At 47.3% G+C, this 12,026-nt stretch overlaps 1 protein-coding gene across 1 annotated transcript in view; it reads left to right on the top strand.

Annotated features, from left to right (window-relative positions):
- The window catches only part of CCDC91 (coiled-coil domain containing 91), a 116,586-nt gene that overhangs the window by 71,900 nt on the left and 32,660 nt on the right, over positions 1 to 12,026 (top strand). Inside the window, 2 exon segments of the mRNA XM_033148222.1 lie at positions 232 to 300; positions 1,286 to 1,466. Of these exon segments, the coding sequence (XP_033004113.1) occupies positions 232 to 300; positions 1,286 to 1,466 (250 nt within the window).

Raw genomic sequence — 12,026 nt, 5'->3', positions numbered from 1 at the left:
GTCAAATGCGAAAGAAACCCCACACAGTAATGCAGTAATGCAGTCTTAATCCAGTCTAGGTTTATGCTCCTTCAGAACTTGGTGAATATGTATAATAAGTTTTAAAAGTCAACATAAAGTTTACAAAGGAAATGCTCAGTTATTATAAAACAATGAATTTAATAACAAACTAAGCACTTGAAAATACATTTTTTACACTTTAACGTGCTTTACTTTATATTGTGTTTGCAGAACATGCTGGGGAAATGCATGGAGAGCGAGAGGGAAAGCAATAAGGAAGCTTTGGCAGCCTCTGCAAAGGTACCTCAGCTTGCAGAAAGACTTGATGAAATCACCTTTTAAACTGTTTTATGGTTATTCTGTATGGAATATTGTTGGCATGAGAATAAAGTAATTCAAAAGATTTTTTTAAAAAAAGAAACTACACAGTCCTGTGCATATCTACGCAGAAGTGAGAACCATTGAGTATAGGATTGTAGCAGGTGAACAATGTCTGAAATTTGGAATTGCTAGTTATTTTTTCCTCCTGGCCCAGCCCAAAAACCGAATCAGTGACTTGATTAAATTGAGAGTTGTGTCCAAATTTTGAGAGTTAATCTTCTAAAAACAAGAAAGTTACAGTTGTTTTGGTTTCTCAATGCAAGTCAATGCAGTTTCTTAAAAATTGCATTTCCAGATCACAATCCGAATCCTGGGATCCAGTTGGGTTCAGATCATCCTGGGGCTGATCTAAATTGCTAAATAAAGCCACAAATTGGATTTAGGGGTCCATGCACAGCCCAAGGTGTGCATCCTAAAATTTGGGACACCCTGCCATTGAAGGGTGAGAGCCATTGAAGGCTGAGTGTCATAGCCTTATTCTGTAAATTCCGGCATTCCTTATGCTCTGGGCATGTATTTCTCTCTCTCTTCAGAAGGGCTGGTTGAGCCAGTATGTCTACTGGGATTGTATCAGCCTGTTTCTTGGCATGGGGTGCTGTGGCCAGTGCTCCCAGCCTCTGTAGAGGAGGAACAACAGTCTGGCTGAGTGAGAGTGATGCTGACTGTGGTTAGCTGGTGGGCGGACAAGCTTTGTTGGAGTCAGATGGGCAGTTCTACCTCCAACAGTCTTCAAGCTTCGCCACCAGTGGAGATTCCCACCTTTCCTTCTGGCTAGAAGAAAGGTTGGGAGAATATTTATTGTTGGTGCCTAGACTTAGGAATCCTATGCAACATTCTTTATCTGTGTGTGTGTGCTGAATAAATGGTTAAAACTATTTTTAATTTCCCTTTATATGATTTGAAGATTGAGAAAGAAGAGTTGGAAGCTGCCATTATAACAGCAGTAAAAGCAGAAAGAGAAAACATGAAAAAACTCCATGTAGAAGAAAAGGAACTATGGCAAGCAGAGAGAAACAAAGATCAGGAAAGGATTGCTCAAGCAATTGCAGATGCAGTTGAAGAACAGAGACAAAGCAGTCAGGTTAGTTAATTTTACATGCACTTACCTGTTACTGGACTCCAGTGCTATTACTGTGAAAGCAAGAGCACCCTGTTGTAAGCAGTAAAGCACTGGCCAATACATTTTGGTCACATTTTTATTTTTTATCACTATTATTATTACTTATATACTACTACACAGTTGCACCACTATTGTTAACAATCTTAAGTTCGATCATGCCTTTGCTCCTGGGAGAGGCTTTTTATAACTCGTGTTACTTGTCCTTCCCCTGTGTTTTTGTGTGAGTCCTTATGGTTGGATTTGTTGCAGAATTAGGGGGAGCCACTCCTTGCCTGCTGCTGCTGAATCATTGGCTCTTCACACCTGTAGCTTGGAGGAGGCAGCTCCAAGAGCTGCGTGGGCAGTCCTGGCTAGACCAAGGACTTTATAAGACCAGCTGCAGAAGTGCAGCAGGTTAACTGAAGGGATGGCATCAGAGGGCTGAGACAAGGACAAAGACGCTATTTGACTTGTTTTTACTCCAAGAATGGTGCTGTTATGTGGTTGACTATATTATTTTACACCTAAACAGATTTGCTGGTTGTCAGGGCATGAGACTGTTGCAGTCCTGTGGACTTAGTACCTTTGCATGGGGTAATTTGGTTACTTCCCAGATGTGGATTCAGAAGTGAGAACTTAAGATAGAATATAGGGGCAAGAGGCATTGCTACCACCTGCATTTTCTGCAGCTCATATGGACCACAGAGCCCCTGGGCTATGCGAAAACCTGAGACCAGCAGGCACAAGATACTGGTTAGGCCACAAGATCAGTGTGGCCATTTCCATGATTTGGAGGAATAAATGCAAAAAGCAAAACACTGCCTACCACCCAATGATGCAGGGACACATATCAGCCTCCCTGTCATTTCAGAACCACCACTAAAATATAAAAAGGGGAGTGGGTGGCGTTGTAGTCTATGCACCTTGGAACAGAGATTTTTGGAGTAGATGGTTGTCAGGGAACTGCCCGCAGCCCAGGGGGAAGTGTCTTTGATGTATAGAAAGCCCCGACACCTCCTCAGCAGCGAGACCTCTCCAAGCGGCCAGAGCGAGGACTCCTCCGGCGGGGAGGGGCAGAGAACAAGCAGTCTGGAGAGGCAGAGGCTTGGGGATGTTACTGGGAGATGTTCGGTCCCACTGATGACAAGGGGAAGTTCTGGGGTTTCCCACCCACAACGGAGGAGGAAGGGGGGCACAGCTGGACTCGTCAGGGGAAGAGGATGTTTCCTGGCACTTCCCACCTCCCCCGGATGCCCCTGGAGCCTGGGAGGCCGTTTTCTCCCACTGATGAGGACAACACAGACTTTTGGGGGGTTTCTCCTCGTCGGAGACCACTGGTGGTGGGGCAGAGGATGGTGTGCGCACGGTTGGGGATGAAGGGGCAGCACAGCATGACCTGCAGGCTTCTCGCCCTCTTTCCGAGATGGGGACCGGGGTGTGTGTCTTTTTTTTGGGGGGGGGTAATGTCAGGGAACTGCCCTCAGCCCAGTGGGAAGTGTCTTTGATGTATAGAGAGCCCCGACACCTCCTCAGCAGCGAGACCTCTCCAGGCCTCTTGGAATAGGCCCAGATTTCCCATTAGAGGTTCTAACTTCCCAGCCACCAATCCTTCTACTTCCCATTCCTGGCAAGGGAAGCAACAACAATTCTGAATCCAGCCCCCTTTGGTTGCCAGATGCCTACAAGTGTGATGGCCTGGGAGTCAGACTCTGATGCTGAACCTGAGGGATCCCAGCCTGCACAGGATTCCCCGCCTCCAGAACCAGCTGAGCCGGGGCCAGGGCTTGAGCCTGAAGGATCCCCACCTGTGCTGGATCCCCAGGTGCAGGCATCAGCAGAGTCTGCTCTGGCTCCTGATGGGAGGGAGGTCCCATTGCCTGCAGGTGCTCCACTCCCAGCCTCTTCAGAGGAAGCTGAGGCAGCCCCTGGGTCCAGTAACCCACCAGCCTCTCCTGAGCTACAGAGGCTCATGGCAGAGAGGCGAAGGGAGTTAAGTACCTACAGGAGGAGTGCTCGCCTCCAGGCCGGGAGGAGAGGTGAGTCGCTGGAGGATCGGGGCCGCCCTAAGCATAGGGCCAGATAAAAGCCAGCCAGACCCAGCCCAAGTTGTGTGAGCAACTTAGTTGCAAGCGTGTGCTCAACCTGCAACCTTGTGCCTGAACCTGCCTTGGACCTCGACCTGCTCCCTGCCTTGCTCCCCGCCGGACTGACCTCCTTTGGACCCCTAGACCCAGGACTGGACTTGGACCTCGCTTCACGGACAAACCCTTGGGGCCAGCACAACAAGACTTCCTCCCAACATAGTAAACACTAATTGCTGGGCAAACTTGGCCATTCAGCATGGTCACAGGATGGAGCCACACAAAAGGGTCCAACCTCTGGTGTCCTCCTCGGTCACCAAATACTCAATATTCCAAATAGACCACATGCTCAGCTTTAAAGCAATTGAGCCTAGAGCTTTTTAAAATCAGTACATATTGTGGTAAACCATTTTGTGAGGTCCGCCTGAGAAGTGGCATATGAAAACCTGAAATAAATATATAAAGTAATTTTTGATCAAATCAAAAGGGAGCAAAATCATTTAAAATGAAGTATTTAATCTTCATTTTAAATGATTAAGCACTTTTATGTAAATATGTTTATTTGTTTTAATTTATTCATTTAAATAAAAGTATTTCGTTAAATAAATAAATGTCATGAAATGTGTATTTTTATAGTAAATGATTGTAAGTTAAAGGAACCTCCTATATATATTATTACACTGAAATTAATAGTCTTGTAGCCCAACTAAAATCAGGGAAAGCCCCAGGTGAGGATTTAATCCCACCAGAAGCTATTAAAAGCAATTTGGACTTCTAGGCTCCTATACTGGCCTCTCTCTTTACTTGCATCAGTTGATATGGACAGGCTTCCTTGGGTTGGGGGTTGGCAGTCATAGTTCCCATTTTCAAAAAAGGGTTAAATAAACAATCCGGCAAACTACAGACCAATTTGTCTATTTAACACCATTAGCAAGCTCTATGCAAGACACATAGGAAACTCTTGGATTGACTGGAACAAGAGAACATTCTAGCAGACAAAAAAGCTGGTTTTAGGGAAAGGCAATCTACCATTGATTAATGTTTCATATTACATCATTTGATTAAGAAATATTCCTCTAGTAATACAACCTCTCTATATGCCACATTTATAGACTTTGACTCCATATCCCTACCCACCTTGTGGGCGAAAATTGAAGGCATCTTCAACTGATAGAAGGTTACTCTATCTCAGGCGTGTCCAACTTCCAAGAGACTGCGATCTACTCCCACCTTAAAACTGGCAGTTGATCATTTTTGGGGGGAGGATGAGCCAACATTGTTGAGCTTTTTTTAGGGGAGCATCAACTGAAGTTGTTGAGCTTTCGGGGGGGGATCGGGGTCCCAGGATCGACTACAGACACCCCGCAATCGACCGGTAGATCACAATTGACTTGCTCTATCTTAATACAAACGTTATACGAAGGGACTTCTCTTAAAGTACGATATGCTCCCCAGGGTCATCTTACAGCAATATATTCTTACAAAATCGTGTTCAACATAAATCTCCTGTGTCTGGCTGAATGTGTGCCCACAAACAAAGCCACAGGGAAGAAAGTGAATTCCTTTTGGTTCTTCTACCCCCAGAACAACTTTAAGACACCTTGTACAAAAATCATTTGACCTGTTTGTTGAAATTTGGCAGGTTTCTTACTGGGGGCACCTCTCTCCTGTCTGCTGTTTTCAGACCTATTTCCTATAAAACACTGGGAAGATTGCACAATTTTTTCCCCAACCCAACCCAAACTAAAGACGGCTCTTGTGGGCAAACCACTACAACCACCCTTCAGAAATCTTGCAGGATTCCTCCCCTCAGAATTTCACCCGACTGTCAAAAAAGAGGGTTTTTTAAAGAAGAAGAAAAACTTTAAAGATGGCCAACATAAAAAAAAAAACCTGGACAAATTTACCTGTAAGTTTCAGGCCTTATCCACTGGGGGGGCTACTATGCCTGTATATTTCATCCATTTTTGTTAAAATAGTGTGTGTGTCACGGGGCTGCCTGAAGGGAGGCTAGAGCCGAGGGAGAGGGTTGAGCAAGGAGAGGCTGAGCTCTTAGAGAACTGCAGGCAGGAAGGAGGAGAGGCAGGAGACAAAGAGTTAACGGAAGAGAGGTCCCAGATGCTAGCTCTGAGCCTCAACACCACTTGCCTAGTTCCGGCACGGACAGAGAAGGAAGGCCAGTTCCGTCTGCGATGGAAAGGTGGGGATGGAAGCGACGAGAACAGAGAAGGAGGGGGGCTTTTCCCAGGTTACTTGCCTGGAGGAAGAACCGGAAGGGGGCACTCCCAGTATCTGCCAGTGATGAGTCAGACATGTAATGAATTGCTCTGAAATGTACATATGTATATATAATAAATACTGCAAAATCTCGGATGAGCAGCAGTGTTTCTTGCGGGGAGCATCCTAACCCCATCACAGCATACTGGGAGACTTTGAAGCTCTCTGTGAGGAAGCAATAAAGCCCAGACATGCAGAAGACAGGAGCTGTTGTGAAGGCCCCAGTGGACAAGTCGCAAGGAGCGACGGGGGGGGGGGAGCCAACAGAAACAGCCAGAGGCATGTCCATGGAACAGTTGTGGCAGCACAACCTGGTGTTGAACTGACTGGCAGATTGGAAGAACAGAGACTGCTTTTGGAAGCAGGAGGGGGGAGGGCTGGCAAGAGGATACCCATACCTCTCCACAAGTTCAATGGGAACAGCCAGACGTATCGTGGTTTCAAAACTGAGCTAATGTATGCTTTGGGACAGGGACCCAGGTGGCGCTGTGGGTTAAACCACAGAGTCTAGGGCTAGCTGATCAGAAGGTCGGCGGTTCGAATCCCTGCCACGGGGTGAGCTCCCGTTGCTCGGTCCCAGCTCCTGCCCACCTAGCAGTTCGAAAGCACGTCAAAGTGCAAGTAGATAAATAGGGACCGCTCCGGCGGGAAGGTAAACGGCATTTCCGTGCGCTGCTCTGGTTCACCAGAAGCGGCTTTGTCATGCTGGCCACATGACCCGGAAGCTGTCTGCGGACAAACGCCGGCTCCCTCGGCCTATAGAGCGAGATGAGCGCCGCAACCCCAGAGTCGGACACGACTGGACCTGATGGTCAGGGGTCCCTTTACCTTTTATGCTTTGGGACTGCAAAAGAATGACTTCAGGTCTGATTAGGAAAGGGTAGCGTTTATCATTGCGCACTTAGAGGAGTGCATGAGAGTGGGTCCTGCCGCTGATGGGAAAGGAACATGTCGCCCTAAAAGACTTGAAGCAGTTCCTACAAATGATGGACACTGTGTTCCAGAGTTCAGTGCATGTGAAGGTGACGTCCCAAGAGCTGTTGCACCTGAGGCAGGGAGACAAGACGATGAGGCAATACTGGTCGGAGTTTGCCCTGCTAGTGCACAGGCTGGGTTGGGACATGAACTCAGGATCCGTTGAAGTCCTATTTCATCAGGGCTTAAATGCAGGAGTCAAAGACGAACTGGCTAGGGCAGATGAGCCCAACTCCTTTGAGGGCCTGAGCCATACATGTTTGAAAATCGGCTTACGATTGGAGGGAAGGGTGGTCGAAAACAAGGAGCCTTTTGGAAGGCGCAGAGGGGGGAGCAGCATTCCAGAGATTCCTGTGAGCCGAGTTGGCAGAATGCCCAGAAAAAAAGGTGAGGAGCCAATGGAAATCGGATCGGTTGACCCCAAAAGGGTTTTAAACACGGGCGCGCAAAAAAGAGGAGAGGACAAAGGCTGGAAGGAGGCCAGAAAGTGTTTTTTATGCAATAAGCCAGAACACTTTGCCAGGCAGTGCCCGCGTTGGAAAGACTGGGAGTCTTTGGTTGTCCAGAGGAGGGCAACCAAAATGGTCAAAGGCCTGGAAACGATGCCTTATGAGGAACGGCTTAGGGAGCTGGGTATGTTTAGCCTGGGGAAAAGAAGGTTAAGGGGTGATCTGATAGCCATGTTCAAATATATAAAAGGATGTCATATAGAGGAGGGTGAAAGGTTGTTTTCTGCTGCTCGAGAGAAGCGGACACGGAGCAATGGATTCAAACTACAAGAAAGAAGATTCCACCTAAACATTAGGAAGAACTTCCTGACAGTAAGAGCTGTTGGACAGTGGAATTTGCTGCCAAGGAGTGTGGTGGAGTCTCCTTCTTTGGAGGTCTTTAAGCGGAGGCTTGACAGCCATCTGTCAGGAATGCTTTGATGGTGTTTCCTGCTTGGCAGGGGGTTGGACTGGATGGCCCTTGTGGTCTCTTCCAACTCTAGGATTCTATGAACTGCAGTCAAGGAGGCTGAGAATGAGAAGGGACCAGTGCAGGGAAACGAGGGAACCTGGTTGCAGGTGAGGGGCAGCGACCAGGATAGAGATGAAGTGAAGGGGCCCCAGCAGATGCGCCGATACCCGGAATCATATTAACAGTGGAACTACAACTCCCAAATGGATACCCAGTGGAAGTGCCTGCATTAATTGACAGTGGAGCTCTGAGAGATTTCCTTGACCTTGAATTTGCCCTCGAACATCAGCTGGACCTCCGGCCTCTAGATTTTCCTTTGCAGATTAAAACCATCGATGGGAGACCGCTGGTGGGAGGAGAGGTATCGCAGCAGACCCTGCCCATGAGGATGAGAGTGTCGCGGCATGCAGATATGTTAGCCTTCCATGTAACCATGCTTTCGGGCCACCCCATAGTGCTTGGCATGAGTTGGTTGGTGAAACATGACCCTTGATAGCCTGGCACCAGAGGTCGCTTGCCTTCGCCTCAGCACACTGTGTGGAACATTGTCTGGGTGGCAAAAGGGACAAGGAGGTGGGAGCCAAGCGGGCGGAGGTGGTTAAAGGGGAGGGGGCCGAGACAGCAGCAAGGATTCCTCTGCAGTATGCCGCCTATAAGGTTTTCAGCGTGCGGGAGGCTGATAAGCTGCCACCCCATAGACCGTATGACAGTAAGAAAGACCTGATTTTGGGGGCCCAATTACCTCCAGGGAAGCTTTATTCCATGTCTGAGGCAGAGATGCAGGCCCTGAAGGAATTCATAGACAAAAACCTGGAAAGGGGCTTTATCCGAGAAAGTACTGCAGCAGGGGGTTCCCCAGGTTTTTTTGTCGGTAAAAAGAACACAGACCAGCTTAGGCTGGTGGTGGACTACCGATTCCTAAATTCCCTTACCAAACTAGTATCCTACCCCTTGCCACGCATTGATGATTTGTTAAAGTAAAGAAGGACAAAATCTTCACCAAACTGGATTTAAGGGGGGGGCCTATAATTTGATCAGGATTCGGGAGGGGGGGGTGAAACAACCATGTTCATGCTGTTAGGAAGTTATGAATTCAAGGTCATGCCCTTCAGTCTTCAATTGGGCACCGCCCATTTCCAAGCCTTCATGCATCACGTGTTGGGGCCACTGTTGTACAAGAACTGTGTATGTTTTTTGGATGATATTCTTAATTATTCAGAGAAGGAAACAGAGCATATTAGGCATGTACAACAGTTCTTGGAGAAGCTGAAGGAACACAGACTGTATGCCAAATTAGAGAAATGTCACTTTCATGCTAGAAAGGTGGAGTTCTTGGGTTACTGCCTATCAGCACAAGGCATCTCCATGGACAAAAAGAAAGTCCAGAGCATGCTAGATTGGCAGACACCCAAAACTAAGAAGGATGGCTAGAAGTTCATCAGTTTCATTAATTTCTACGGGAACTTCATAAAAAAAATTCAGAGATAACTGGCCCATAACAGATGGTTAAGGGGAAAGAAGGGATTCTGCTGGACCGCAGAAGCGCAAAAGGCATTCGAAAAATTAAAAGAAGCATTTGCCTCTGAAAAACACCTGCTGCACATAGACCCACAGAAACCCACGAGAGTAGAAACAGATGCGTCTGACAGGGTGATAGGAGCTGTTTTGTTACAACAGTGTACAGGGGGAGACTGGGGGCCTTGTGTGTTTTTTTCCAGGAAGCTCAACAAGTCTGAGCAGAACTACACGGTTTTTGACAAGGAGCTCTTAGCAATTTTTGCTGCATTCAAGGCGTGGAAGCATTTTCTAGTAGTAGCTCAACAACAGATCCAGGTGTGTACTGATCATAAAAATTTAGAATATTGGAGGACAGCGAGGCAGTTGAATCAAAGACAGATTATGTGGACAGAATTCTTTGCAGGGTTTAATTTCAAGATATAATAATAATAATAATAATAATAATAATAATAATAATATTTTATTTATACCCCGCCCTTCCCCACCAAACCTGGCTCAGGGTGGCTAATACCAATAAAATCACAACAAAAACATAAAACAATTCATTAAAATACAGATTAAAATACAATTTAAAATTTAATCTAAACTGCAGCCTAATTTTTAAGTAGCCCACCAACCACACCAAAAGAATGAAACATCAGGGTTAAACTGAAACCAACCCAAAGGCTAGGTGGAACAGCTCTGTCTTGCAGGCCCTGCGGAAATATGCCAAATCCCGCAGGGCCCTGGTCTCTTGTGACAGACTGTTCCACCAAGTCGGGGCCAGTACTGAGAAGGCCCTGGCCCTAGTTGAAGCCAACCTCGTATCCTTGTGGCTCAGGACCTCCAAAAAGTTATTATTTGAGGACCTTAAGGTCCTACCCGGGACATACCAGGAGTGCAAAACGTAAATAATATATTCCAGGAGTGCAAAATGTAAGGGCAGATGCATTGTCCACAAAGCCAGAGTACTTGGATGGACAGGGACCCCCAGCAGCAAGGGAAGTGTTCAGACCTGAACAATGGGCTTGCACTGCCATGCTAGTGAGTGACACTGAACTGCGAACTCTGACTGCTACTGTTGAGTTTGTGCTCATAAAGCTGTCAGAGTTAAGACAAAGCAGGAACTAGGAAGGAGGCTTTGAAGAAAAGGGGGCTTTGCTGTATCACAAGGGGGCACTATATGTGTCAGGGGAGGATCTGCGAGCCAAGATTCTTAAGCAGCATCATGATAATCCCACTGCAGGGCACTTTGGAAGGAACAAAACCATGTATCTGGTAACCCAAGAATTTTGGTGGCCTAAGGTTAAAGAAGAAGTAGCAGAGTACGTAAGGGGGTGTGGGGTTTGCCAAAGAGCAAAGGGAGAAAGGAGAGCCCCAGCAAGACTGTTAGAGCCTTTGCCCACACCCAGCAAGCCGTGGGAGGCTATTTCTAGACTTCATCACTGACCTGCCCATGTCACAGAAGAAAACAGCGGTGTTAGTGGTAGTAGATATGCTGACCAAGATGGCACATTTTATAGTGTGTGCCAAGGTACCCTCAGCGGAGGAAACAGCCAGGCTGTTTATGGACCACGTCTTTAAACTGCATGGCATGCCCTTGAGGGTCGTGAGTGATAGAGGTGGTCAGTTTACCTCTCATTTCTGGAGGAAGTTAATGGAATTGCTGCAAGTAGAGGTTAACTTTACCTCAGCCAGGCACCTGCAAACGAATGGGCAAGCTGAGAGGGCAAATGCCATCCTGCAGCAATACTTGAGGTGCTACGTTAACCACCAACAGAATGATTGGGTGCAGAAATTATGCTTGGCAGACTTTGCTTACAATAATTCCAGACACGACTCAACCGGGGTGTCTCCCTTTATGGCCAATTATGGGAGACATCCGAGAGCTTTCCCAGACAGGGAGGAAGTACTGTCTGTACCTGCAGCTGAAGAGTTCGTGGAAGAAATGGAATTTATGCATCGGATGTTGAAGGAGAATTTGGAAAGGGCTAAGGCCACCTACAAGAGGACCACAGATGCGCATAGGCAGCAGGGGAAAGGATCCTGATAGGAGACAAAGTGTGGCTGTACTCTAAAGGACTACCTCTCAGAGATAAATGTAGGAAGCTAGAGCCTCAGAGACTGGGGCCGTTTGAGGTAATACAGCAGATCAACCCGGTCTCTTTTAAGATCAAGCTGCCAGAGAACATGAAAATACACCCGGTGTTTCATAGGTCCTTATTGTCGCCCTATCAGGCAGCACACAGTTATCAGACACCGAGGAAGGTCCCCCACCACCCACACTGGTAGAAAAGGAGCAACAGAATGAGGTAATGGAGATCCTGGGCTCTAGGTGGTGGGAGAATAGGCTGCAGTATGTAATGGCCTGGGAAGACGCCCCTGGAACAGAAAGTTCCTGGGTAGACACTGAGAGAGTACAAGAAACGTATTTAATGGAGGAATTTCACGAGCTGTTTCCCCAAAAGCAAACCCCTCTACTGGGACTTTAAAGAGACTTTCGCACCCATGGACGATTAGGAAGAGTTTGTAGGTTTTCCATCGTCAGAGGAGGGCGAGAGTAACTTCAGGGGGTTGTTTGAATCCACCAATGACGAAGAGGAATACTTCGTAGGTTTCCATTTCTCACCAAACAGCAGGGACGCTTCCGGAGAGGAGAGGGCCTTAGAGAGGGGGGTGGATGTCACAGGGCTGCCCGAAGGGAGGCTAGAGCCGAGGGAGGGGGTTGAGCAAGGAGAGGCTGAGCTTTTAGAGGA

This window comes from Lacerta agilis, chromosome 5, assembly GCF_009819535.1.
Source record: "Lacerta agilis isolate rLacAgi1 chromosome 5, rLacAgi1.pri, whole genome shotgun sequence".
In the NCBI taxonomy this organism is placed as follows: Eukaryota; Metazoa; Chordata; class Lepidosauria; order Squamata; family Lacertidae; genus Lacerta; species Lacerta agilis.
The sequence above is the reverse complement of the archived record's forward strand: the minus strand, read 5'-3'. Positions and strand labels throughout refer to the sequence as shown.